This window comes from Corythoichthys intestinalis, chromosome 8 (assembly GCF_030265065.1).
Source record: "Corythoichthys intestinalis isolate RoL2023-P3 chromosome 8, ASM3026506v1, whole genome shotgun sequence".
In the NCBI taxonomy this organism is placed as follows: Eukaryota; Metazoa; Chordata; class Actinopteri; order Syngnathiformes; family Syngnathidae; genus Corythoichthys; species Corythoichthys intestinalis.
Genome location: NC_080402.1, coordinates 11,929,375 through 11,956,580, shown reverse-complemented (window position 1 = coordinate 11,956,580; position 27,206 = coordinate 11,929,375). Strand labels below are relative to the sequence as shown.

At 39.6% G+C, this 27,206-nt stretch overlaps 1 protein-coding gene across 1 annotated transcript; it reads left to right on the top strand.

Moving 5' to 3' along the window:
* Nucleotides 1–25,840, top strand: nol11 (nucleolar protein 11). The gene is made up of 18 exons (XM_057843390.1): nucleotides 1–181; nucleotides 3,205–3,318; nucleotides 4,346–4,402; nucleotides 4,555–4,703; nucleotides 6,474–6,531; nucleotides 7,428–7,569; nucleotides 7,662–7,868; nucleotides 10,874–10,950; nucleotides 14,448–14,571; nucleotides 14,726–14,817; nucleotides 15,029–15,094; nucleotides 15,718–15,902; nucleotides 17,622–17,747; nucleotides 17,826–18,053; nucleotides 20,587–20,665; nucleotides 20,749–20,841; nucleotides 20,992–21,099; nucleotides 25,577–25,840. Exons 1-18 carry the CDS (start codon nucleotides 35–37, stop codon nucleotides 25,688–25,690), a joined length of 2,166 nt encoding a protein of 721 aa, XP_057699373.1. The 5' UTR covers nucleotides 1–34; the 3' UTR covers nucleotides 25,691–25,840.
* Nucleotides 25,841–27,206: the final 1,366 nt, after the last annotated feature.

The following is a 27,206-nucleotide window of genomic DNA, read 5'->3' as shown; positions in this document are numbered from 1 at the left end:
AGATCGACCACAGTCCCGTCTCTCTTGATCCAGCATGGCCGCGCTGTATGAGGGCTACACGTTGTGTGGGCTTGTTCCATCTCCGAATCTGTCAAATTCTGGAATTCAGGGCATTGAAGTGGAGAGGGATGGTGATCATGTAATCGTCACTGACTCATTCAGATCTGTTACTCTTTACAAGGTAATCCTTTCCCCGTTCGTTTAAGATCGAACAATTCGCTGCTAGCAAGTTAGCCAAAGAGCGAGACTTGCACAACTCGTGTTGGCTTCTTTACGATGAAGTGGTTATTTTTCTAACAACAAGTAGCAGCAGTAAATACCAGCGTCTTTTCTGTGGATAAGCGTGCTATTAAATGATATTGTCACTGACATAGATGGTTTACAATAAGGGAAATTAGCCACTGGCCCGCAGTTGACTGGCCCCACAATCAAAACTGCTGGCCCAGGTCAACGCGTTAGATATTGATCCCAATAATCACGAAAAAGAATAACATGCGTAACATTTATTGTTTTAAAAGTAGATTTAATGAAAAGTGCAGCAAAACTGTGCAAAAACATGAATCTAGTACAAATAATCCTAATTTAATTATTCCATAATCACATCCATAATCATTTCAGCATACAAGAATAAACTCAAATCGACTCCACTGACCACTTACAGATACAGTGGTACCTCTACATACGAAGTGAATTCGTTCCAGGACCTTGTTCGTACGTCAAAATGGTCGTATGTCGAGCAGGATTTGCACATAAGAATACCGTATACAGTGGTACCTCTACATACGAATTTAATTCGTTCCAGGACCTTGTTTGTAAGTCGAAATGGTCGTATGTCGAGCAGGATTTTCCCATAGGAATACATTATAATTCCATTAATTCGTTCCAAAGCCTAAAAACATACACTAAATTCTTAATAAATACTGCTGGCACTGTTACAAATGACAATTAAACATAGAAAAACAAATAAGTTATAAATAAATAATTCAGAATAATATAATAATAAGAAGAATAATTAATAATTATTCCTGTAAATAATGTAACGAATCGGATTCTAATATGGCGGACACTTTTTACTGTCCCTGAACGCACCGCGAACCTGACGTCTCAGTGAGATAGGTCGGTGCGGTAGAGATAATACTTTCGTTTTCTTGAGAGCAGTCAACTGCTTAAGACAATGGGCGTTTTGTGTTGGATAAGTTCTTAAATAAATGATAAAAACGTGACGAAGCTGGTGATTTCCTTGGCAATGTTACCACAATAATAATTGTCACCTTAACTTATAAATAGTGGCGAACGGTGGTCGGAAGAGGACCATGGAGCTGTATTGTTGAGCCAGTTCAGGGACGCGCACCCCAAGCTCATATTTTTCTATAACTTGCATCTTCATTTCAAAGATAAGCATCACTTTTTTCCTTGTTTCTCCAACTGTATCAACTTATTTTGAGAACTGTGTTGATTTCTCACACAAGAAAATCCACCGTGCGTTCGTTTGCAGTGCTGTCATGTCGTCGTATTTCGAGCAACTCGTCGGATGTAGAAACAAATGGCGGCTCAAATTTTACGTCAGATGTCGAAAAGATCGCGTGTCGAAGTGATCGTATGTAGAGGTACCACTGTAATTCCATTAATTCGTTCCATAGCCCAAAAACCTACACTAAATCCTTACTAGATACTGCTGGTACTATTACAAATGGCAATTACACGTAGCTAAAGAAATTTTAATTAAAAATCGGAATAATAATATAATAATAATTCCCGTAATAATGTAACGAATCGGGTTCTAATGTGGCGGACGTGTTTTGTGTGCTGTACCTGAATGCACAGCGTAGCTGACCATAACAGAGTGAGAAAGGTGCGGTAGAGATTTTACTTTCACTTTTTATGTTTTGTTGTTGACATCAGCTGCGGCGGACAGTAGATGTGTTGTGATTGCACAAGTTCAGAAATAAATGATTAAAAACCTAAAGAAGGTGGCGATTTCTTTGGCGATGTTACATCCATAATAATTGTCACCTTAACCTACAAAGACTGGCGAACAGAGGTTGAAGGAGGACCATTGAGACCGTAGACATTCTACGGCCGTTTTGTCGAGCCAGTTCATGGACACGCACACAACGCTTATATTTTTCTATCATTTTCATCTTCATTTCAATGGTAAGCGTCACCCTTTTCCTTTTTTCATGACCTGCACTAACCTTCTTGGAACCCGTGTTGATTTTTCTCACAAGTAAATCCGCCATGCGTCCGCCTTGCAGCAAAACAGAAATGTGGCGCTGTCACAAATCATATTTCGAGCATGTCGTCGGCTGTAGAAACAAATGGCGAGTCAAATTTTACGTCTGATGTCGAAAAGATCGCGTGTCGAAGCGGTCGTATGTCGAGATATCTCTGTATTTTGTTTTCAGGAAACACACACATACATAAAAAAACAACCATTTTTGTCTTGGGAGCTCCAGGGGGGGCCCATGGGAGAGCCCGTGCCTGGGCGAAGCATTCCTGTCTTCCCCCTTACCATCCTTTGGAGGTCTCTCCCAGCTCGGTTGTCGTTGCAACAATTTACAAGTCAAAGTGATGACTAAGGCAATTATGGCTAACGATTTTCAAGCTAGACTGTCGTTCTGACGATAATAATTTCTCCGTAGTCACGCTAACGAAGTATCACGTTATGTTTATACCATAGGTTTCATACTCGTTAACTTTTGTCTAACTCACTTGTTTGCATATGTGGGCATTGATCTGCACACCTCACAGTGAACCTCGTTTTTTTGTCTCATCGTAGCTGAGCCAATTCCAGTGGTCTAGTCACTGGGGCTGAAACTTTCTCACCCTTTTCTTTTCATATTGAATTTCTCTTCCCCTCAACTCCTCCAATGACTTTTTCTAAAGTGGTCTCCCCCCCCCCCCCTGTTCTTGGCCGGGTGCTCGGGGTTTCAGAAACATGACGTTTTCGAGTATACTGCTAGGTGAGTACGGAGATACTGACGATCAATCAGCAGCAGTAATCAGGTTGGGCGCGCTCATGGGGGAACGAACGAGGTGTGTTTACACCCACAGAGAGCAACGGTTCGCTGTATAGACCTTAAGGTTGTCTTTGATCGGGGTAGCATAACGTCATCAAAACACTGAATCACCGGGACTTAATGTGAAATAAGTTTTTTATATTGTTGACCTCTGCATTTGCATCAATGTGTTTGTATTTTTTAGGTTTCTGATCAAAAGCCACTGGGAAGCTGGACTGTGAAACAAGGCAACTGTTTGACATGTCCAGCAGTCTATAACACACAAACTAAAGAATATGTGGCAGTAACAGACAACAAGGTAAGCACATTTATTACTAGAGCTGGGAATCTTTGGGCACCGAACGATTCGATTACGATTACGATTCAGAGGCTCCGATTCGATTATAAAACGATTATTGATGCACCCCCCTCCTTTTTTTTTTTTTTTTTTTTTTTAATAAAGTGTTGTACATTAGTTCCAAAATTGTTCAAAAATACTCTCAGGCTAAACCAAACTACTATTTCAGTATCAAGTTAACATATAGCAGTAAACAAATATACAAAAATAACATTAAATAAAAAAAACTCCAGTCCCCATTCTGTATCAGCAGCTTTAAACTACATTCAATTAATTTAATGTTGTGAATCAACCGTTAAAGTTGTTAAAATTGCTCCCGTTATTCCATAATTTCCCTTTTGTCTACTTTTGATATGTGAAAGTTTTAAAACTATTTTAAAGATAGATTCAAGTCAATATTTTACCGATTTAGGAGTATTTTAGATAAAAAGTTAATTAGGTTTGCTTGGAAGGTTCGCTACAACAGCATTGCAGGGAAGTTTACTGCTTTAAGATGGCGGCCGTTTACTAACGCCCGCATCTAGCTTTTTGCAGATGTGCTGCTACCGCTACCGAGTCTATAATCCATCTAGTCCTATATAAATGATATCTACCGTAACATTATATAGCTTAGCTGTACTTGTAGCAGCTTTTCGGCAGCAGGCAGGTATGTTGTTGTGTTTTTTTATCTCGTGGCATGAGTTGAGCTAGAGCCGTGAGTTGAGCGTTGGCATTACCCGAGGGGCCGGTTAATGAGAAGCATAATGTTTAGCTACTCCCGCTCCGTTCCGTCCCGAAGCCCGCGCGGCGCGCTGAGTGTGTTGTACTTCCGCTTTACTTGGCATATTTCAATAATCGGAATTTGGATGTTTGTGAATCGTTCTCGAATCTTCCACGGCCGAATCGCGAATAATCTAAGAATCGGAAATTTTGCACACCTCTATTTATTACATACGCATAGTGTGTCCAGTACAATGTACTGTCAGAACAAATATGGTATATTTTTCAGGTGATCAGAATCTGGAAGGAAGATGACGTTCTTATAGATAAGACGTTCAAAGCGACTGTAAGTATGATCTCGGCCGCTATGCTTTTCTAAAATATGTCAAATTTGTTCTGGATTTACTGTATAATTTACAAGGCCATTTTCACCATTATTATTAAACCTTATACTGAATGTAAAAGTAAATTGGTTTATAAATTTATTATCTTCTTTAGGTGTCGTCAGATATCTGGAAGATCCACTGTGTTGCGGGAGGAGATCCTGTGGTCTTGTTTCAGAGAGGATCGTTCAGACTTCTTGATTCTCTTCTCTCGGCTCCGCAGCAAACTGTCGAAGAAGTTTTGGCTTCTGATGAAACCTTAAGGTGACATTAACATATAGTATTTGTATTGTATTTTAAATAATACGCCAATGCAAGGATCACGATATACTGTTAGGTTTGAAGTAAAAATGTGTGTATGCAGTAGCTTCTGAGATTTAGTGCCCCTTTATAGAATGTTTAATTAAATGGAGTGGTAAATGGATTTACACTTGTATAGACCCTACTCACCAACGTCACAGAATGACGTGTCGCTGTATCTGGCCGCCATATTGTCCGTCTCTGTTTAGCCCTATTCTCAATGGTTTCAATTAGTCGTTCAGTTTATAGAGCAATTCATGGAAGCCCCGGTGCTTTCAGACGCTGTAAACTCATTGGATGCGTTGCATAAAAGGCGTTATGTGGAAAAGCTTCAGTCTATCCATTCGCCAGATCCATATTTGATGCCTAAATTGATATTTTTCGACCCGCTGTCTTCGCCCTCTCTGCCTGACATCTGCTACCCTGATATCTACAACTATCTTGTCCACACAAAATCAGCCTATTCTCACGAAAGTTTGAAAAACTTTAAGAGCAGCACTCTAAGCAACATTACCACGTGTGACCCTTTACTTCCAATTTTTTAAAATGGCGACAATCAATAAAAAAAAAAAAGTTGACTGCGATGGCCGATGCTTCAAGGATAGGTGGATATTGGACTATTTCTTCAATAAAACACGCAACAACTGTGTCTGCCTCATTTGCAAAGAGACAGTCGCTGTTTTTAAAGAGTTCGATGTGACGCGATAATAATTACCGAACAAGACACGCTGACATGTACAACATTACAGGGGAGATACGCAGCGAGAAATTATAGCAACTAGAAGCTAGTTTAATTTCACAGCAGGAGTATTTCGCAAGAGCCCTAGTGTCGAAAGAGAACGGCACAAAGGCGAGATTGTTGAAATTATGAATTAATGAAAAAAAAAAAAAGTTAATGTGACACACAGAAGGGCTTGCTAAAATTTGTTTAAATATATTGTTCTATGTGAATTAGCCAAGGTAGCACCCCGCATTTTTACCACACCAAATCTAGCCCCCTTTGCAAAAGGTTTGGACACACCTGTTTAACTGATGATCCGTAGACAAGGCCAGCTTCTTTCACCTGGTACCAGCTAAATATTATTCAAAATGTAATGATGGAAGAAATAAGCATCTTGAATTTGAAACTGTATGTTGTCGGCGATTAGCCTTACAATGACCTTAATTGTTGTTGTCAGCCCAAAACCCTCTAAATATATATTAAATGCATCTTACCAGATATAAAATGACTACTACATAATCTGTGGTAATCGTTTGGAGCCCACTTTTCTCGTCGAATTGCAGCAGTCCATCTCGCTCTCCTCTCCGGGTCTCTCGGAATACGGTAGAACTTCAAGTCTCTCCGTCTGTCTTCTCTGTTACTGCAACCAACCGCCACACACGCCTTCACCGTTATGATTATTAATGTTAACGAGCAGAAAAACACGCCATAATAGGAGGAATTTACGAAGCGGTAATGCGTTAACATGACGGGTAGACGGACAACATGGCTCGGAGGCGTGGTTGTGACGTCATGTGAGTAGGGTCTATTAAAAGAATGGGAATTGATAATCGTTTGGAACCGGAATCGAAACGTGGGACCGGAACCGTTCAGTTGAAACGATGCCCAACCCTATTCATCAGGATGAGGAATCGAACCCACAACCCCTGGGTTGAGGAACAACTACCACTGAGCCACAACAAACCTTACTAATACAGATTACTTGAAATATACCATCTATATCTTTTTTTCAGGTGGAGTACAAGCATATTGGCAGAAAACCAGCAGTTTGTCATCTTTACAACAGAACAGGTACTACATTTATATTCCTATCCATAATAAACAAGAGAATGTGTGCTACAGTCATGGTATTAGCAATATCAAAGTAATTACATCATAGCAGCATGACACAAAGACGTACATATTTCAACAAATAGGAAAACCAAATTAATGAGTGATATAAATATTTTAAGTAAATGAAGCTTTACTGTCATCACTAGCTGAACAAACTTTTTGTTGTACAGATTGTTCAGGCTAAGATATGACAATGCAACCTCCACAGTGATTTCAGTAGACTAAATTAAAGTTGTTGATGGAAACAATGGTAAAATTGATGTAGGGCTGCAGCTATCGAATACTTTACTAGTCGATTAATCGATGGACTAGTTAGTCCGAATAATCGAGTAATCGGATAAGGAACATTAAAAATTAAAATACCCGAGCTGAGCCGAAAACGGTATTAAAAAAATGAGGCTCTATGTACAACAAAAGAACAATTGGCTAACTTACACAGAAAAAGCTTAAATGCTATAAAATGCTAAAGTTTTTTTGTTAACAATTCTCTTAACAAATGGTTCAGACACATACTCCCACAAAAACAGTTAAATATACCTATAAACTAAATCATGAATGCATTAAAAAACGTGAGCTCAAACAAAAACTTGGCTAATGTTGGTCTTAACAGGGAGCAGCTGGTTTCAGCCATGAGAAATGTTATATCGTATTCATTGTTGCCACCCTAATCAATAAAACTACATGCAAACACTTTCAAAATAAACCAATACAATGCCACTTTAATTAAACAAATACTCGAAGCAACAAAATTAATTTTTTTCTAATCGAATACTCGAGTTAATCGATTAATCTTTGCAGCACTAGATTGATGTATACCATATATGTTTTAATGTCTTTTTATTATCATTCTTTAGAAAGGGGATCATTTCCTGTACCTCCAGAAACTGAAGCCAAACACACTGCAGAGGTACAAGTTGGAGCAAGAAGATCCCAGCCTCGCTCCTCTCAGCTTCTCAGTGTCCTGCAGAGATAAACTCATCCATTTACTTTACCTCTGTAAGCCTCCATTTTATTATATCTACATAGTTCTATGGATTTTCATTTTAAAATTATTTAGTAAGGAACAAACAAATTTCTCTATAATGCAGACCCCAATGGACATGTGTACCAAAGTGTGATATCTGTGTGGGGCCCAAGATTAGATGAGGGGTCCCAAAACATTTCACTCCCCCGAAACCTGCTACTAGCTCTTAATGTTGGCGAGGGCCAGCTGGATGCAGCTTCTGCCCTGCTGCTAGATGAAGCTCATGTTGCTATTATTGGCGTTCCGCACCCCTCAGCTGGAGCTGGTAAAGGTACATGATTATTTCCTTTATTTTCTTCCATTTTAAATCCTTTTAGGTGTTCACATTTTTATATATTATATGGAGAGGTGGACAGATCTGATTCAATTATAATTTTTGTTTACTTCTGAACATATAGACCCTACTCACATGACGTCACAACCACGCCTCCGCGCCATATTGTCCGTCAGCTCGTCGGGTTTAAGCATTACCGCTACATAAATTCCTCCTATTATGGCGTGTTTTTCTGCTCGTTAACATTAATAATCAAAATGGTGAAGGCGTGTGTGGCGGTTGGTTGCAATAACAGAGAAGATAGACGGAGAGACTTGAAGTTCTACTGTATTCCGAGAGACCCGGAGAGGAGAGCGAGATGGACTGCTGCAATTCGACGAGAAAACTGGGCACCAAACGATCACTACAGATTAGGCCTGAACGATATATCGTTTAAACATCGCCATCGCGATGTGCGCATGCGCAATAGTCCCATCGCAAGGACGTGCGATAGTTTTTTCATTTCATTTTTTTTAATCCACAAACGTTTGTTTTGAGGAAGGAGAGGGAAGGAGAGCGCACAGCTGCTTTCCCTCCAGCAAGTCATCGGCTGCTCCCCCTCCCACCGCGGCAGCGGAGTGGAGGGAGGAGGGGCCCGAACAGCAGAGCGGAGGGAGGAGGGGCCGTTCTCAAAGTGAAAGCAAGAAAGCAACACGTTGAAGCAAGGAAACGAGGCAAGACCGTCTCCAAAAGGAGTTTTGGAAGTATTTTGGCAAGAAAAAGACTATAAGGGACAAAAAACAGCCCTGTCGACAGTGCCTCGCCATGGTTGCATCAACAAGAAGTAATCTGTCGAACATGTGGGACCATTTAAAACGCAGGTATCTATGCATTCCTGCTAAGACCTTCCCATCAGAGGCTTTTTAGTACAGGTGGGAACATTGTTACGTGCCAACGTTCTTGTCTCAAGCCTGCAATAGTGGATAAACTAGTAGTCTTGGCCAAAAACCTATGAGACCCAGTTGAGAATTGCTGAGCAAGGAAGGTGGACGATATGCAGACAAATACATAACACAGCTGGAGGAATGTCTTTTCTTCTTTTTATTCATGTGACAGCTATCAGGAAGGCAGGAAATTTGGTTCTGTTATTCATCAGTTATTTGCAGTTATTCAGGTCAATTATTTACAAGTTCAATTGAGTTTCTGTTTCTTTTATATTTATTGTAAATCGTATTTTTCAAATAACTATATATAGTACTGCTGCACATAAAGTTTTGACACTTAATATTTTTGTTTAAATATTTTTACAACTTTGTTGCCGTTTTGCAGTTTTATATTGTAATATTTTGTGTAAACAGCTCAGGGGACTAATGCACTTGCACTTTTATTAGTCAGATTTAATATTTAAGTTCAAATATGTTGACAACTTTGTTGTTTTACTGAGGTTTTTATTTATTGTTATAGTTTGTGAACAACTCTTTTATTTGTCATATTTAATATTTTTGTTCAAATAAGTTTACAACTTTGTTGTTATTTTACAGAAGTTTTTATTTATTGTTATATTTTGTCAAAAACTTAGGGGACTAATGCACCTGCTCTTTTATTTATCATTTAATGTATTTGCTGCTGTTGAAGTGTAAAATATTGTGTTCAATAAATGATCTATTTTGTGCAGACATGGCTTCCTGGATCCCTTCATAAAGCAATCTTCATCATTCACAAATGAAACGGTATTATATGAATACACTGTGGTCACGGTGTGTCAAGTAAAGTATTTCCAAACAGCTATTCAAGTCATCTAGTGAAAATTTCTTTAAAAAAGATTAAAAAAATATATATATAATATTGCAATATATTGCAAACCTCAAAAAAATTGCAACAATAGTTTTTCCCAATATCGTTCAGGCCTACTACAGATTATGTAGTAGTCATTTTATATCTGGTAAGATGCATTTAATATATATTTAGAGGGTTTTAGGCTGACAGCCACAATTAAGATCATTGCGAGGCTAATCGCCGACAACATACAGTTTCAAATTCAAGATGCTTATTCTTCCACCATCATTATTTTTTGAATAATATTTAACTGGTACAAAGTGAAAGATGTTAAACAGGTGTGTCCAAACCTTTTGCAAAGGGGGCCAGATTTGTTGTGGTAAAAATGCGGGGGGCTACCTTGGCTGATTTACATAGAACAATATATTTAAACAAATTTTAGCAAGCCCTTCTGTGTGTCACATTTGCTTTATAATTTTTTTAATTCATAATTTCAACAATCTCGTCTTTGTGGTGTTCTCTTTCGACACTCGGGCTCTTGCGAAATACTGCTGCTGTGAAATTAAACTAGCTTCAAGTTGCTATAATTTCTCTCTGCGTATCTTCCCTGTAATGTTGTCGTACATGTCAGCGTGTCTTGTTGGGCAATATTGCGTCACATCGAGCTCTTTGAAAACAGCGACTGTCTCTTTGCAAATGAGGCAGACACAGTTGTTGCGTGTTTTATTGAAGAAATAGTCCAATATCCACCTATCCTTGAAGCGTCGGCCATCGCAGTCAACTTTTTTTTAATTGATTGTCGCCATTTTAGAAAATTGGAAGGGTCGCACGGGGTAATGTTGCTTAGAGTGCTGCTCTTAAAATTTTTCAAACTTTCGTGAGAATAGGCTGATTTTCTGTGGACAAGATAGTTGTAGATATCAGGGTAGCAGAGAGGGCGAAGACAGCGGGTCGAAAAATATCGATTTAGGCATCAAATATGGATCTTGCGAATGGATAGACTGAAACTTTTCCACATAACGCCTTTTATGCCACGCATCCAATGAGTTTACAGCGTCTGAAAGCACTGGGGCTTCCATGAATTGCACTATAAATTGCACGACAAATTGAATCCATTGAGAATACGGATAAACACTGACGGACAATGTGGCGGCCGGATACAGCGACACGTCATTCTGTGACGTTGGTGAGTAGGGTCTATATATGCGTAAAACACATTGTGACTGCTTCATTGCTGTCTATTTCAGACTTCCTCTGCATCTGGAATACTAATTTCCAGACACTTCAGGCAGGGAAAGAAATGGCGGGTAAAATCTTCGGACTGGTAGGCACACGACACATTAATTTTTTTTATTATATGCAGAGTTTAAATTCGGGGTGCACGATATCCATTTTTGAAACCGATATCGATAACTTCCTGCTCCTCAAGACCGATACGATAACCGATAATATATATATATATAAATTTTCAATGTATATTCACCTGAGTTTTTGAACACCTGTAGGTCAAAAATACTAGTGGTTGATTCAGCTTAGATTTGCTTTTGACCGAACCAGAATTTTCATAATGACATGAACATTATTATAATGAACAAAACAAAGACAGTAACAAAACTTTGCATACTGGAAAAACAGGACTGGAAACAAACACACAAATCCCAGTCCAACACCGTGCCAAAAATACTATTAACCCTTTAACACCGAACGTGTCGGCAGCGACGCGTTTGCGCATATCGTCTTTGAAGCTTTGTCACGCTGTAATTACATCACCCACGTGCTGCTGGTTGGTCTCGTTTGAAAGTGCGGAAGTTGATGTCCACACCAGTTTTTATTTGAAGTCAATCAGCCAAGAAAAATGGGAGATAATGTAATTTGAGTTTTATAGTTTTATTGCACTCATAAATATGCATTAAAACGCTGCACGGACCATGTATCCATCTCCATATTTCCATCATTTCTTGTCCTTTTTCAAAACCGAAAGCAGCACAAGCGACTACTTATCCCAAGTGTCGTTGGGATGTCCGGAAGGACGAGAACCGAATGTGATCATTTTTAATAAATTTCCGAGCGAGGCGCCAACTACTAAAAGGGAGGCATGCGAAACAAGCAACGGCCGGTGTTGTGCCGAAAAACGCACAACACCGGTTTCTTTGAGCGAGCGACTTTGAAACGTGCAGAATGAATCTAAAACTACATTTAGCACAAGCTAATGCATTATTTCATTAACTCAAGGAAGAAGATGAGTCGTATTTGTCGTTGTTTTCCTCTGATGAATTGGCGTCTCGGCGAGTAGAAGTGACAGTAGAGCGCAAACGGCGAAAGAGTAGGCTGTGTGACGCAGCTCCCTCGGTGACCTGTTCAAGAAGAAGCTTTATTGAGTGCGCAAAAAAAAACAAAAAAAACAACAACAAAAAAACTTTATTGGGTCGCATGCCTGAAAAATTAGAATTCAACTACTTGTCAATATTTTTGAAAATACTTTTTTTCAATGTTATATATATTTTTTCTTCACTATAATCTTTTCAATTTTTATGTAGATGTGCGTTCGAGCAGCTTGATTGAATGTACGTATATACTTTTGATAAGGTGATGGGTACAACGCCTAACTTCAAAAAGAGATATCCTCCAAGCCCTTTTTGTGTTAGATGATATATATAATTTTTTTTTCTCACTATTTTGCACACTATATAACCTGTTTTGACCATAGTATGTGTAAAGGCCAAAAACGCCTATGACCATACCTGCTGTTTGTGTTGAATTGTCAAACATAAAACTATTCAATCTTATTTTTTCTATTGAATGTTTATCCTAACAAGTTAAGTAAATATTATCAAGCTTCAAAACGGTTGGTCGAGCATGTTTGGTTGTCAATGGGACGTCAACATTACAAATTTTGAAAAACGATTTTGGGATTTTTTTGTCTTTTTGGGTCCAAAATGTGGATTATAATTGGTCAGTGAAGAAAACAACAGTTTAGACATGAAGTTCAAGGTGTCCTGAAAAAAGGGACCCAATTTGGCCATTGTAAACAATTTTTTCTTTGAAATATAAAGGCAACATCAAATGCATGCAAATTCAGCCAAAATAGGCTTAGGTGTTAAAGGGTTAATAGGGCCGATAATATGTTATCGGATTTTTTGGGATGACATCATAATTCCTATTATCGGACCGATAATTATCGTGCACCTCTCGTTTAAATGTTTCATTTTAATCATTAAAACATTGGAAGTGTCTTTGGCTTTGCAAGTTAAGCCAAGAAGCAGCTTGGCCGGGAAGTCAATGGGACAGTTAGTTTGAAAAATGACCTTCTTGGTAATCATTTGAACCACAAGCCAAGGTTCCCTGTCCTTCCAGCTGCTGAGTGCTGATGGAGGATTGTATAACTTTGGTAGAGCATAACATCTGCTCTCCACTGTGACAGGGATCCCACTCCCTCCTCGCAACTTTTAAGCAGTTAACAAGCTTATGATTTAACTCTTAAAAAATATTTATTACCGTAATTTTCAGACTATAAGCAGACACTTTTTTTTCCTTCATTTTGAATCTTGCGGCTTATAGTCCAGTGCGGCTTATTTGTTGATTTGTTTGGGTTAATTTGTAACACTTTATTTGACAGCGGCCTCATTAGACTGTCAAAAGGCTGTCATAATTATGACATGGCACTATCACGGGAATTACTGAATGCTTATGACCAATATCCTTACCGTATTAATATATAAGTCGCACCAGCCCAAAAATGCGTAATGAAGAGGGGGGGGGGGGAAACCTATAAGTCGCACCGGAGTATAAGTCGAATTTTTTGGGGAGATTTACTTGATAAAATCCAACACATAGAACAGATATGTCATCTTCAAAGGCAGTTTAAAATAAAAATACAATAGAGAACAACATGCTGAATAAGTGCAGTACGATAATGTTACATGATGCATGAAAAACGAAATGCGAACGTGGCAGGTATGTTAACCTAACATAGCTATTAAGAACATGCTAATAAGTTTACCAAACCATCAGTGTCACTCCAAAACACCAAAATGTGAAATGATATAATAATGTGTTAATTATTTCAAACATAAGTCGCTCCAGAGTATAAGTCGCACCCCCAGCCAAACTATGGGGGGGGAAAAACTGCGACTTATAGTCCGAAAAATACGGTAAGTGTCATCCAGCAAATTATGTCACAAACTCGGATCTTTTACATCCATTCAAAAGTGAGACAATTTGCCGGATAACACTAATTGACATCTGTTATAAGCATTCATGAATGCTCATGACAGTGTCTTGACCAGTGTCAATCATAATTATGATTGTCTAATGAGTCTTATGGCGCCACTTTCATATAAAGTGTACCAAATCCCATAACCAGCAATTAATGAAACAACTGGAACAGTAACTGAGGAAAGAATTAGAACACAACATGATTTTCTAGTTATTTACACTTGTAGTGCTGCAGTGCATGCTAGGAGGCATGTTGGACAACAACAGTGTTGACAGCAGGTTGCAGCAGAGGTTGACTGTCTCCCCCCGGAGAGCAGTGATGGCCAAATGAAGCTTATTGAAGCTTTGGAGCCAATTGGTTCAAAGCTTCATGGTGGTTAATTTGGTCTTATAACAGTCGTATGATGTCAAATAAAGTGTTACCGGTTAATATATTTTGGTGTAAATATCCCATAATACAGTAAGGACAGCTGTGGCTCTTAGTCCGGTGTGGCTTATCTATGAACAAATGCCGTTTTTGTGTCAAATTTGGTGGGTGGCAGCTTATAGTCTGGTGCGCTTTGTAGTGTAAATTTCATGGTAAGTTAATAGTTCTTTCATTTTTAGATATGGTGTTACTCCAACAAGTTATTCATTCCACATGGCAAAACCCTGTCTGTTATTCCATATGGATGTACCAAATCTTCACTTGCTTCTGCTTTGGGCAAACTGAAGCAGTCCAGGACTGAAGGTGAGCTAAAATGCATATTAAACTCGAAAACAATCTTGATTGCCCGAACGCAGAGATTTACCAGTCGGTTCATGAAATGTCTATGCATTCCGCCAAAGCAGTTTGACTGTTATTTAATGGATAATTCATGTGTTTTTTTCATTTAATTTGACAGAATCCAAACCTCTCATGTCAGTGCCCTCTTGGAGCAACATATTACATGAAGAGAAAATTCATCCCTCAAGAACAGTAGAAACCAGGAAATTGGTATATAAATGAAGATAAATTTCTAATATTTTACAGATTTTCACTTGCTGTCAAACCCAGTAAAGAAAATATGCTACATATTGGTTGACAAACTTTGAACTGAGCCTTGTGCGTGTTCACATTATGATGTGTCTGTCTCATCTTGTATGACACCTAGAGATTATTGGCGCCTTATTATGATTAACTAATCTTTAAGACACTGTCTTTACAGAGAACTAAACGCAAGAACCAGGCGTCACCCAGTTTAACAGTTGAGCAGGTTCTGGAGCTCATCAAGGTAATCATTTTTATAAAATTCCACATAGATAGATTTAGATTTTTTGTTGTTTTAGTGACCCATTCAAACACTACACATTTTGACAAAAAAACACGGGATGGGTACGGTTTACTACTTTGTGAACAACTGTGTGAACAAAAGAAATCTAACCATTTAAAAACAACATCTAAGGTCCATATTATGATAAAATTCCCTCAATGCCGATGCATTAAAAACCAACATCAACCAGTGAAGGATATTGTCTGATGAGTACAAATTAGAAATTGTTTTCTGGGGAATGATAGATGTTGCGTCTTCCGGGCCAAAGAAGAAAAGGACCGTCCGCATTGTGATCAGCACAAATTTTAAAAGCTTTGATAGCATGGTGGTGTGTTAATGCAGCTGACATGGGTTACTTCTACCATTAATATTGAAAGGTTCTCGAGCAACATGGTGTATTTCCTTTGGAATTGGGGTTTATAGATCAATATCATCAATTCCATTTGACTTCGATCGTAGAAAGCCTGAATCTTGAGTGATACAATGCAGCAACTTACCAACTACAACCATGCATAGATTGATTAATCCTTTTTATGGCATGATTCTGAGATTAAATATATCCTCGTTTCTTTTTTGTTACTTAGACTGCGTCAGTAGAGGAGGTGCAGAAAGAAGTAGAAGGCCTCTTTTCTAGGACAGACATCCAGGACCTGAACCAATCTGTGGGACAGCTGGCATCAGTGCTGGTGTCCCGCTGCTTGGCTGATACTGCCTTCTATCCGCCGACAACGCTGGCACAGCTTGTACACACCCAGTCTCTCAGCCACAGGTTAGTAAGACTTTGGTTTTCATGTTTTTCTTTTGAACCTCTTGTCTTTTAAGATATTGTTATTGATAAAGTAACAAAGCAGGTAATCTGTTACTTTTTGTAACTGTTTGTAATAGGGATTTCCCGATATGATCTAGTGATCGGAAAATGGGCCAATCGCGCAATTTTTCAGAGGATCGGAATCGGGTGAAAAGGATAGGGTTTTAATTAAAAAATATATACCGTAATTTTCGGACTATGAGCTGCTACTTTTTTCCCACATTTTAAACCCTGCGGCTTACAGTCCAGTGCGGCTTATTGGTTTATTTATTCAAGTTAATAGGTAACACTTTATTTGACAGCGGCGTCATAAGACTGCTATAAGATCATCATAATTATAACATGGCACTATCATGGGCATTAATGAATGCATATGACAGATGTTATTAAGTGTCATCCAGCAATTATGTCACTAACTCAATTTATGTCCTGATTGGATCTTTTACATCCACTCAAACGTGAGATAATTTGCTGGATGACACAAAATGGCATCTGTCGTAAGCATTCATGAAAGCTCATGGCAGTGTCATATCATAATTATGATGGTCTTATGACAGTCTTATAACACCACTGTCAGATACCATTACTAGCAATTAATGAAAGAACTGGAACAGTAACTGAATAATTAGCACAGAATATGAATTTTGATTGTTATTTACATCTCAAGCACTGCGGTGCATGTTAGGAGGCATGTTGGACGAAAACAGTGTTGACAATAGGTGGCAGCAGAGGTTGACTGTCTCCCCCAAGGGAGCACTGATGGCCAAATGAAGCTTCTTGAAGCAATGACGGTGGTTCATTTGGTCTTTATGACACTCTTATGATGCCACTGTCAAATAAAGTGTTATCAGTTAATATCTTTTGGTGTTAATATCCCTGAATACAGTGAGGACAGCTGCGGCCTATAGGCTGGTGCGGCTTATCTATGAACAATGCCATTTTAGTGTAAAATTGGTGGGCGTCGACTTATAATCAGGTGTGCCTTAGTCCGGTATTTACGGTATTTATTTCTCTGCTTCATCCTCGGACAGCGACACAGCTTCTCACCCTCCCTCCCTGCTAAGCAGTGCAACCAAACTGTCCAGCTTGTGTTTGATACTTAAAGTTAAAGATGATTGACATGTTTGTAGCTTTGATTTTGCCAGAGAAGTGTGGTAGCTCTATGATCAAAGGCACAGATGTGTCAATCATCGTTAAACCTAAGCATAAGTGTGCTGTGGCATCTCATTATGTAAGTGAGAGGCTGTTCTCAGCAGCGTGACCGTCAAAGCGTGAGTGGATTTGAATGGACTCACTGAATGAAGCATTTAATAAAGACAAGCATCCTATGTGTTATTTTTGTTTGAAAATGTAAAAATAATTGAAGGGGGACAGTAACATGTTTGGAACTTTTATTTAAAAAAAAAAACAAAAAACAAATAAATGAATAAATAAATAGAAACTTGGTATCTGATCGGGACTGTATTGGCAGATTCTCCAAATCATGTGATTTTTGTTTTAAGCCATTTTTTCCTTCCTGAAACAATTGAATCAAATCTTTGAGTTATTTTGAGGTTGTTTTTTTTTTTGTTTGGGTTTTTTTTTTTGCAAACAATGTAAGTTTTTAGCCATCACCACATCAAAAATTGTTGTAGCAGAATCATACCAGAAACAAACCCCACCACTGCAATCTCTTTACAGCGTCTGCCCTGAGTTTGTGCAGCTGGCCCTGGAAAAGAAAGATTACTTCCTGTGTCAGCTCTGCTTACAGTTCTTCCCTGACATCCCAGAAAATGTTACCTGCACCTGCCTGAAGGTCTTCATTAGGTAAAATTCAAATGTTGGCTATACAAAATGGTAAAAAATGTATCATGTTCAAAAAACGTTTTTATGAAACATTTTCAGCATGCAAGACAACGATGCGGCGAAAGTCAATCTGGAGCCAGACAGCGTCTCATTCATGGAAACTCTGACTGCCAAGGGACGCGGTCAGGTTGGCTTGCAGAACGGTTTCAACTCCACTTCCTCTCCAGAGGACCATTCAGTTGTAACAATGACAGAATTGGAAGAGGAGAAGAGGGCAAAATGGCCTGACCAAAGTTGCCCTGTGGGCTTAAAGAAAGCTGCTTTACTGTATCCTTTTATTGGCAGACACACACTTGATTTACCTTATTTACCGATCCATATGTCGCTCCAGAGCAGTGTTGTTTTCGTCGACAATGATGATGGCGAAAATAATTCGTCAACAAACAATTTTTTCATGACTATGACAAGCTAAAAATGTGGCTTAGGAGACCAGAACGGGTGGGCCGCCATAGGTCCTGGTCTTTGTTCCAACCAATCTTGTTTTTGTCAACGACGACTACAACGAAACTATTTCGTCAACGAACAATTTTTTATGACTTTATTAGATTATTAGACTATTACATTTATTTTTTTTTTTTGCCAGCTATGCTTAGAGTAGAGACGTGCCTGATGTATTACCGTGGTAGCTCCAACGATTTCACTTATGAGACGTCGCAACAATAATCACATGACTCCATTGTACCAATCAGACGCAAGTTTGCTGTTCTGTCTTCACGCAAGCCTGTTCAATCATGTGTTGTCTTTAAAGCACGGTAAAAATGGAAGTATTTGATACAGAGCGCTGCCCTCAACATGATTCAAAAGCGTGGATTTTAACTTCTCTGTTTTTATTTGGCACCGATTGACCACAGAAAACCAGAGATATGAGCCTTTTAATTTCAAAATAGTAATTGTAAAGGAACACTTCACTATTTAAACTCAGAACTATTTTCTCCACCGGAGGGCAGTCATGCTTTTTGGACGAATGATGCTTAATTTATTTTTTTTTCTCTTGTCGGAATTTAATCTCTTTTTTGGGTGGGGGGGTTGGGGGGTTGGCTTAATGGGTTATTGTACAGTATCATCATAACAATAGTCCATAACTTTGTACTTAGAAAAAATACCATTGTTTAAAAAAAAAAAAAATCCAACAAAAATTACTCACAATGATACTCATTACTTCACCAAATACTTTTTTACTTGTAATTTAGTACATTTTTGGACGACTACTTTTACTTGAGTAATATTATTGTGAAGTAACGCTACTCTTACTTGAGCAAAATTTTTGGCTACTCTACCCACCTCTAAGCATGACACACATTAATTACATTATGCCAGTACAAAGATGGAAAAAATAATAAGTTAGGAAGCTCACTTCTCATTGGTCAACAAGATATGTAATGCGTACCATCCCGCTTTTGAATGGTTAGCCCAGTACTTCTCAAATAGTGGGGCGCACCCCCCCCCCCCCCCCCCCATGCGCCCCACCCCCAGGCGCAGAGTGATGCCAGGCGTGGCGCGTGTGATCTCGGGGAACATGCTTTTTTTATTTTTTGGCCATACTAGAATAAAGTGTACTTGCACATCCACTCAGTGGGTGGCAGCGGCGCTCTCATTTTCAAAGTGCGCGCAGTATTTTTGAAGTAAGCAAGAGCACACGGAAGAGACTCATGAAGAGCTGGAGAGTCACGAGAGCTGTGCGGCGTTTTCGAAAGCCGTTTTCCGGCCAGACTCACGCAGCAACCCACTGTCTTCTCCGGTTCTCACGTGTCCGCCCGAGAAGTGCCATTTTCGGCTTGGGATCGTCACGACGACCGCCCTCACCTAAGGTTCTCCCTCGGCCGCCGAGAATGCGCTTTTTTCGGGCCGTTTGCCTTTTGGCTTTGACATTTAATACAGTGGTAGATGAGGAAAGACCACTGTTTACTGTGTATAAAAATAATTATAGCGGACAGCCGGAAGCCAAATCAATTAAGACGCCACTTAGACATTTCCCCCAATCTCATTGATAAGCCGCTTGGTTGTTTTTCAGCGGAAACGTGCCGAATATTGCCAACAATCGTCCCGCTTTGTCAGTGTTATATCAGTAAACCAGTGAGCACTGTTAGCATGCTCAGTGCAATATAACCCCACACCATTGCTAACTGGAGGTGATACTGTGAGTAGCGAGCAGCGAAAATAAAAACTCTCCTTCTGTCCAAAGACACTTTTTTTTTTCTTCGATTTAGTTTTGTTTTTTTGGTCAATTTTTTTGGCATATTGTCCTCATGAGTTCATGTTTCTAATCAATTTGAATTTGTTCTAATTTACTGATTTATTTCAGTATGAAATGGTCAAAAATGTACCTTGAGTGTATTTTTACAGTTTGGATTTGACTTTTTTTTTTTTTTTTTTTTTTGTAATTCAGGCAAATTGATGCGTGTTAAGTGTTTTCTGTTACAAACAAAACCATGTTAATAAAGTTATACTTTATAAGTTGATCTTTTATTTTCTCTAATAGAAAAAAAGGATACAATGTGAGGCAGAGGTGTACTTATAATAGTAATATAGACAAATGATACTATTTACAGTGGCCGCAGAGTTTGGGGGGGGGCGTGAAACATTTATGTCTTCCTTGGGGGGGGGGGGGGGGGGGGTTGGGGTGGAACACAAAATAATTGAGAAGCACTGGGTTAGCCTAACCTGTACACGAGAAGTAATAGAATCTCGCTTCTAATTGATCAGTGAACACAGACATTTTGTCCAGACGTATCAGTGTTTACTGGATAGACTTGAAAATTATACATGAACTGATTTATGAATCTTGACTGGAGTCGTGAAGAAATGAGATTCTGCAAACTGCGTACAGTGATGACCTTCTTCTACCGCATTTGAAAGACCTTTCATCTCAACACGTTATTGTAAGTTTCCCGGCAAAACAATCATTTCATCATAAAGTGTATTCTTCATTACCACGACAAATCTTCTTTCTCATCCTATCAAGCTTTTCCTCCAGTATCTGCACTTCCTCTACTTAAAGTATAATCAAGATACTTTCCCTCAGAGTCATGGCTATCGATCACCAAGCTTGACACAGGTTTGTAAGAATAATGATTATATGAGAATAGGGTGGATTCAATTTTCAAAAACATTTTCAGTGCCATTGACGGTGATAGACGTCCAAAGTCATTTAGTTATTTTTTTTAAATTTAATTTATAACAGAGTGGGTTATTTTTCTTCTTACAGATTATGGATTGGGTTTGCTTGCTGTTGGATGCTCATTTCACAGTTCTGGTCATGACTCCAGAAGCCAAAGGTCTACTGCTAAAACTCCACACCTATATTAGGTCACAGGTATGTCCTGCTTGTTCTATGCAGTGGCAAGAAGGTGAACTTAAATTTTAATTGCTAAAGTAAATACTTTTTTTCTAATTTAAATGTCACTGCAAGCACAGAAAATACAGTGGTGTGAAAAAGTATCTGAACCTTTTGGAATTTCTGACATTTTTGCATAAAATCAACATCAAACGTGATCTGATCTTTGTCAAAATCACACAGATGAAAAAAACAGTGCTTTAACTAAAACCACCCAAACATTTATAGGTTTTCATATTTTATTGAGGATAACATGCAGAACAATGACAGAAGGGTGAAAAATCAGTAAGTGAACCCTCTGTTTTTACCCATTTTTACCAAACAATTTAAGTCAGGTGTGTGCCCAATCACTGATGAGTGGTTTAAAAGTGCCTTGCCCACTATAAAACACACACCTGGTAAGAATAGTCTTGATGAGAAGCATTTTCTGGTGTGCATCATGGCTCGGTCAAAAGAGATGTCTGAAGACCTGCGATCAAGTATTGTTGATTTGTATAAAGTTGTCTACAAATGGAGAGAGTTGGGCACTGTTGCTTCTCTCCCAAGGAGTGGCCGTCCACCAAAGATGATGCCAAGAGTTTAGCGCAGAATACTCAGAGAGGTATAAAAAAAGAAGCCGAGAGTGTCTGCTAAAGACTTACAGAAATCACTGGCACAGGCTAATATCTCTGAGCACACATCAACTGTATGTAAAACTATGTTCAAGAATGGTGTTCATGGGAGGACTTCACAGAGGAAGCCACTGATGTCTAAAAAAAACAGTGTTGCTCGTTTAATGTTCACAAAAAGGCACTTGGACACGCCACAGAAGTTTTGATATTTTGATAGAAGATATACACTCACCGGCCACTTTATTAGGTACACCTGTCCAACTGCTCGTTAACACTTAATTTGTAATCAGCCAATCACATGGCGGCAACTCAGTGCATTTAGGCATGTAGACATGGTTTAAGACAATCTCCTGCAGTTCAAACTGAGCATCAGTATGGGGAAGAAAGGTGATTTGAGTGACTTTGAACGTGGCATGGTTGTTGGTACCAGAAGGGCTGGTCTGAGTATTTCATAAACTGCTGATCTACTGGGATTTTCACGCACAACCATCTCTAGGGTTTACAGAAAATGGTCCGAAAAAGAAAAAATATCCAATGAGCGGCAGTTCTGTGGGCGGAAATGCCTTGTTGATGCCAGAGGTCAGAGGAGAATGGCCAGACTGTTTCGAGCTGATAGAAAGGCAACAGTGACTCAAATAACCACCCGTTACAACCAAGGTAGGCAGAAAAGCACCTCTGAACGCACAGTACGTCGAACTTTGAGGCAGATGGGCTACAGCAGCAGAAGACCACGCCGGGTGCCTCTCCTTTCAGCTAAGAACAGGAAACTGAGGCTACATTTTGCACAAGCTCATCGAAATTGGACAATAGAAGATTGGAAAAACGTTGCCTGGTCTGATGAGTCTCGATTTCTGCTGCGACATTCGGATGGTAGGGTCAGAATTTGGCGTCAACAACATGAAACCATGGATCCTTCCTGCCTTGTATCAACGATTCAGGCTGGTGGTGGTGGTGTAACAGTGTGGGGAATATTTTCTTGGCACTCTTTGGGCCACTTGGTACCAATTGAGCATCGTTGGAACACCACAGCCTACCTGAGTATTGTTGCTGACCACGTCCATCCCTTTATGACCACAAAGTACCCAACCTCTGATGGCTACTTTCAGCAGGATAATGCGCCATGTCATAAAGCTGGAATCATCTCTGGTTTCATGAACATGACAATGAGTTCACTGTACTCAAATGGCCTCCACAGTCACCAGATCTCAATCCAATAGAGCATCTTTGGGATGTGGTGGAACGGGAGATTCGCATCATGGATGTGCAGCTGCCAAATCTGCACCAACTGTGTGATGCCATCATGTCAATATGGACCAAACTCTGAGGAATGCTTCCAGCACCTTGTTGAATCTAAGCCACGAAGAATTGAGGTAGTTCTGAAGGCAAAAGGGGGTCCAACAAGTTACTAGCATGGTGTACCTAATAAAGTGGCCGGTGAGTGTATATATTGAAGATATTTTGTGGACTGATGAAACCAAAGTTAAATTGTTTGGGAGTAACACAAGACGTCACGCATGGAGGAAAAATGGAACAGCTCGCCAACATTAACGCCTCCTTCCCACCTTGAAGCATGGTGGAGGGAGCATCATGATTTCGGACTGTTTCGCTACCTCAGGGCCTGGACAACTTGCAGTCATTAATGGAAGAATGAATTCAAAAGTTTATCAGAATGTTTTGCAGGAAAATCTGAGGCTATCTATCAGACAGTTGAAGCTAAAAAGAGGATGGATGCTGCAACAAAACAATGATCCAAAAACACAGAAGCAAATGAACTTCAGAATGATTTCAGAAGAACAAAATACACTTTCTGCAGTGGCCAAGTCAAAGTCCAGACTTGAACCCTATTGAGATGCTGTGGCCTGATCTACAGACAGCGATTCATGTCAGACATCCCAGGAATCTGACTGAAATACAGCAGTTTTGTAGAGAAGAATGGGCGTAGATTAGTCCTGATCGATCAGCCAAACTGATCTGCAGCTACAGGAAGCGTCTGGTTGAAGTTGTTGCTGCCAAAGTTGGGGGGCCACAAAATATTAAATGTATCCTTATCAGAGGTTGCGCTAGACAATTTGGTTGTCTGTCATTTTGACTGACAGGGTCATAAAAATCCGGTCATAATCTATTTTTACCCATCACTTAAATTTTAAAAATGATAATGATGACATATTCAATAGTATTTAGTTTTCATTCATTTTTAATTAATATTGTAACGCTTGCTTGGCAGCAAAAAATTAGACAAGGAAGTCGTATTTTTCTACCTCTTTTTTTACTCTTCTTACCGCCAACAACACCAACAAAACAACTCTGCCCCCAAAGAAAAAGAGGCAACTATATAGACCCCAATCACCAACGTCACACAATGATCTTAATTGTGGTTGTCAGCCCAAAATCTTCTATATATATATTACCGGTAAATGCATCTTACCAGATATAAAATGACTACTACATAGTCTGTGGTGATCGTTTGGTGCCCAGATTTCTTGTCGAATTACAGCAGTCCATCTCGCTCTCCTCTTCGGGTCTCTCAGAATACGGTAGAACTTCAAGTCTCTCCGTCTATCTTCTCTGTTACTGCAACCAACCGCCACACATGCCTTCACCATTTTGATTATTAATGTTAACAAGCAGAAAAACACGCCGTAATAGGAGGCATGTACGTAGCGGTAATGTGTAAACACGACAAGCTGACACACAATATGGCGGCTCCAGTCGGGGGCGGAGTTGTGACGTCATGTGATTGGGGTCTATACACAGGCGGCAATCTAGTCCACCAATTGGATGACGCGCTGGCACACCGGGTGCACCAATAAGAACCTCGCGTTGATGTGTCAATCACGGTGCCGCCGCCAGACCCCGGTGACGCTACAATATTCTGACAGAATAGCCAACGACGTCATGCATTAAGAGAGACAATAGCTCATTAATATGCTCACTCGCCACCCTGTGGTCTGGGGTGTGAATTGCAACCTGTCAAAATGACGGACGGACTTCAGTTTTTTCCGTCACCGTTTTAAAAAACCAGTCAACGACGGAAAATATTCGGTTAACGCGACTCCTGATCCTTATTGTTGGAGCCAAAATGAGTGTTGTTGTAAAATAAAATAATTTTGAAGAAAAAGACTTCCTATTATGAAGAATGAATAAGACATCAGATTGAATTTTGGTTAGTTATGAAAGAAAACTTTTATTTTGAAATCGGAGGCACACTTCCGGTACGAAAGTGATAACAGGAAGAGATTGTCGGGAGAGCGAGGCCCAGTGAGTTGGTAGGATAGAGGAATACGATACGGCTTTTCAACCACACACGCACACGCTCACACGCTCGCTCACACACGAAGACAAACAAATCGACAATGGACACGCGCACACGCGCACTTGTACAAGCCAACGGGACTCTCGACATAAGTTAAGTTGTGGAAATATCGTCGCGCTTTGTTTTTCTTTTGACTATACACATACATACACTGACTGATAACAACATGACTGAGCCAAAGGACTACACTCATCACCGAAAGACGAGAGCACCTGTGTACCGCTAGCAAGACGTCAAGTAAGGTGCGTTGGAACCAACTCTTTCTACACACTTGCTGGGCTGATGGTTAATTTGTTTTGATTGATAGCCATTACACTTATTAAAATATGAAAACCTATAAATGTTTGCGTGGTTTTAGTTAAACCAGTTTTTTTTCATCTGTGTGATTTTGACAAAGATCAGCTCACATTTGATGGTGATTTTTCTGCAGAAATGTGAGAACTTCCAAAAGGTCCAAATAATTTTTCATATCACTGTATGTCCCCCGCAATGCTTAAAAAAAAGTTAAGCCGATGATCTTGTGTATCTGCAGGTTAAACTATTTTCTGAACTTGGAAAACTGGAGGGAGGTCTCCAAGAGCTCCAACAAATGAAGACGAAACAAGATGTGGCACAGTATTCTATTGAAGTTATAGAGCTTTTTTAGGTTCATGTGGAATGTTTTAACTACGACATTGAGTGTCATGTCTCCTACATCTTCACTTGAAGTGGATTTACCAATTCTGTTGTACAGCCAAACACGAGCTATCAGAATTAAATATTAAGTTTCAATGTGTTTATTTTTTGAAAGAAAGTTTATTTCATTTGATTTTCAAGACTTTTTCACGTGTTATGATGAAATCTTGTCTCTTTTGAGTTGCATGGCTTGTATATTTGATTTGTTTAATGTGTGCAAAATCTGGTTACAGTTGTAAAACTGTCTACAGGAATGTTTTGTATGTACCATATTCAACAGACTATATGTAACGAGTGCATGCGGGTCTGTTGTGTGTGGTGCATAGAAACCTCCCTCCTGATGCCTTCAAGAGGGCGCACTGGCAGCTAAATCTGCTAGATTTTGGCTTAATGGTTAGTGCGCTTGCATGCCGCGCTGGATGCGTTGTTACCTGGACGAGGGTGACGGATTGCGTCATGCGGCGAAGTTCCATGCAGAGTTGCAGACTGGTGTCGCTCCGGAGTTTCAAGTCAATTTAGTCCCGAGTTGGGCAACACGTGGCTCCGGAGCCACATGCAGCTCTTTCAGCCTTGTGTTTGTGGCTCAGTGACGTTGGAGAATGAGTACAATATTTTAATAAAATTTTATTTATATATTTACAAATTTAAATCATCGAAAAATTATGGCAAATGAGTAACCCAATAATCTAGACTCGATTTTAAAAAAGTGTCATGGTGGCGAAAAGTAATCGTGGTGTGACCTATATTTTGTCGGATTTTTTTTGGGGGGGGGGGGGTGAATGTATGTTGTTTGCCAAGTAGTTTTAAACAGAATTGCTTAAAAAGAATTGAAAAGTTGCTATACTTTGCGTCAAAACTACCTTCGTAACTCAGTGTTAATGCGAAAGTCTTAAATTGGCAAACAATGTTAGGTTACAGCACGCACTTCAGAACAATAATGGTTGGTTAGCTTTCCAACCCAACTTTCTTAGCATGGACACAGGCTTTTACTCGTTTTTTACGTAAGGCACCGACTATCGCCTTTGTTAAATGATAAGGTATAGTAGTATCAGATTCACAACATTAGCTCCAGCCTCGCGGCTTACAAGTTTCCAGTAAACATGTTGTCATCCATCATCCATCCAAGGAGTTAATGCATTGTTCTTTCTCTAAGATGTCATCTTCCCCTGTTCAGAGTCGGCTTCTTTATCACTTGTTGCAACGCGGCTTACTTTTCGTTCTTTGTGCAGCTGCACAGTCCTTTAAGCAGTGTGGACGCTGTGAATCTCCAGAGTTGAGAGCGCATTGTTCCACTACTGCGAAATGAGACGAGTCATTGGCTGAAGGCTGGGTTTGTCCCGGCCAGTGGACACTTTGCGCCTCTGGAGGTCTATGGGCAGGGCTTAGCAGGACTGGTCCGCGGGAAGGATTTTCAATTTTCATTCCTTTGAGTTGAACTGGAGACTTTCCTTATCATCCTAGTGTCACTTTGTGTAAAACAACTAGTG

Excerpts from the sequence above, each read along its gene's own strand:
- nol11 (XM_057843390.1), top strand. The coding sequence starts at position 35 with ATGGCCGCGCTGTATGAGGGCTACACGTTGTGTGGGCTTGTTCCATCT. Across the intron at positions 3,319-4,345 it reads TGGCAGTAACAGACAACAAG|GTGATCAGAATCTGGAAGGA; the intron begins GTAAGCACATTT and ends TATATTTTTCAG. Across the intron at positions 6,532-7,427 it reads TCATCTTTACAACAGAACAG|AAAGGGGATCATTTCCTGTA; the intron begins GTACTACATTTA and ends ATCATTCTTTAG.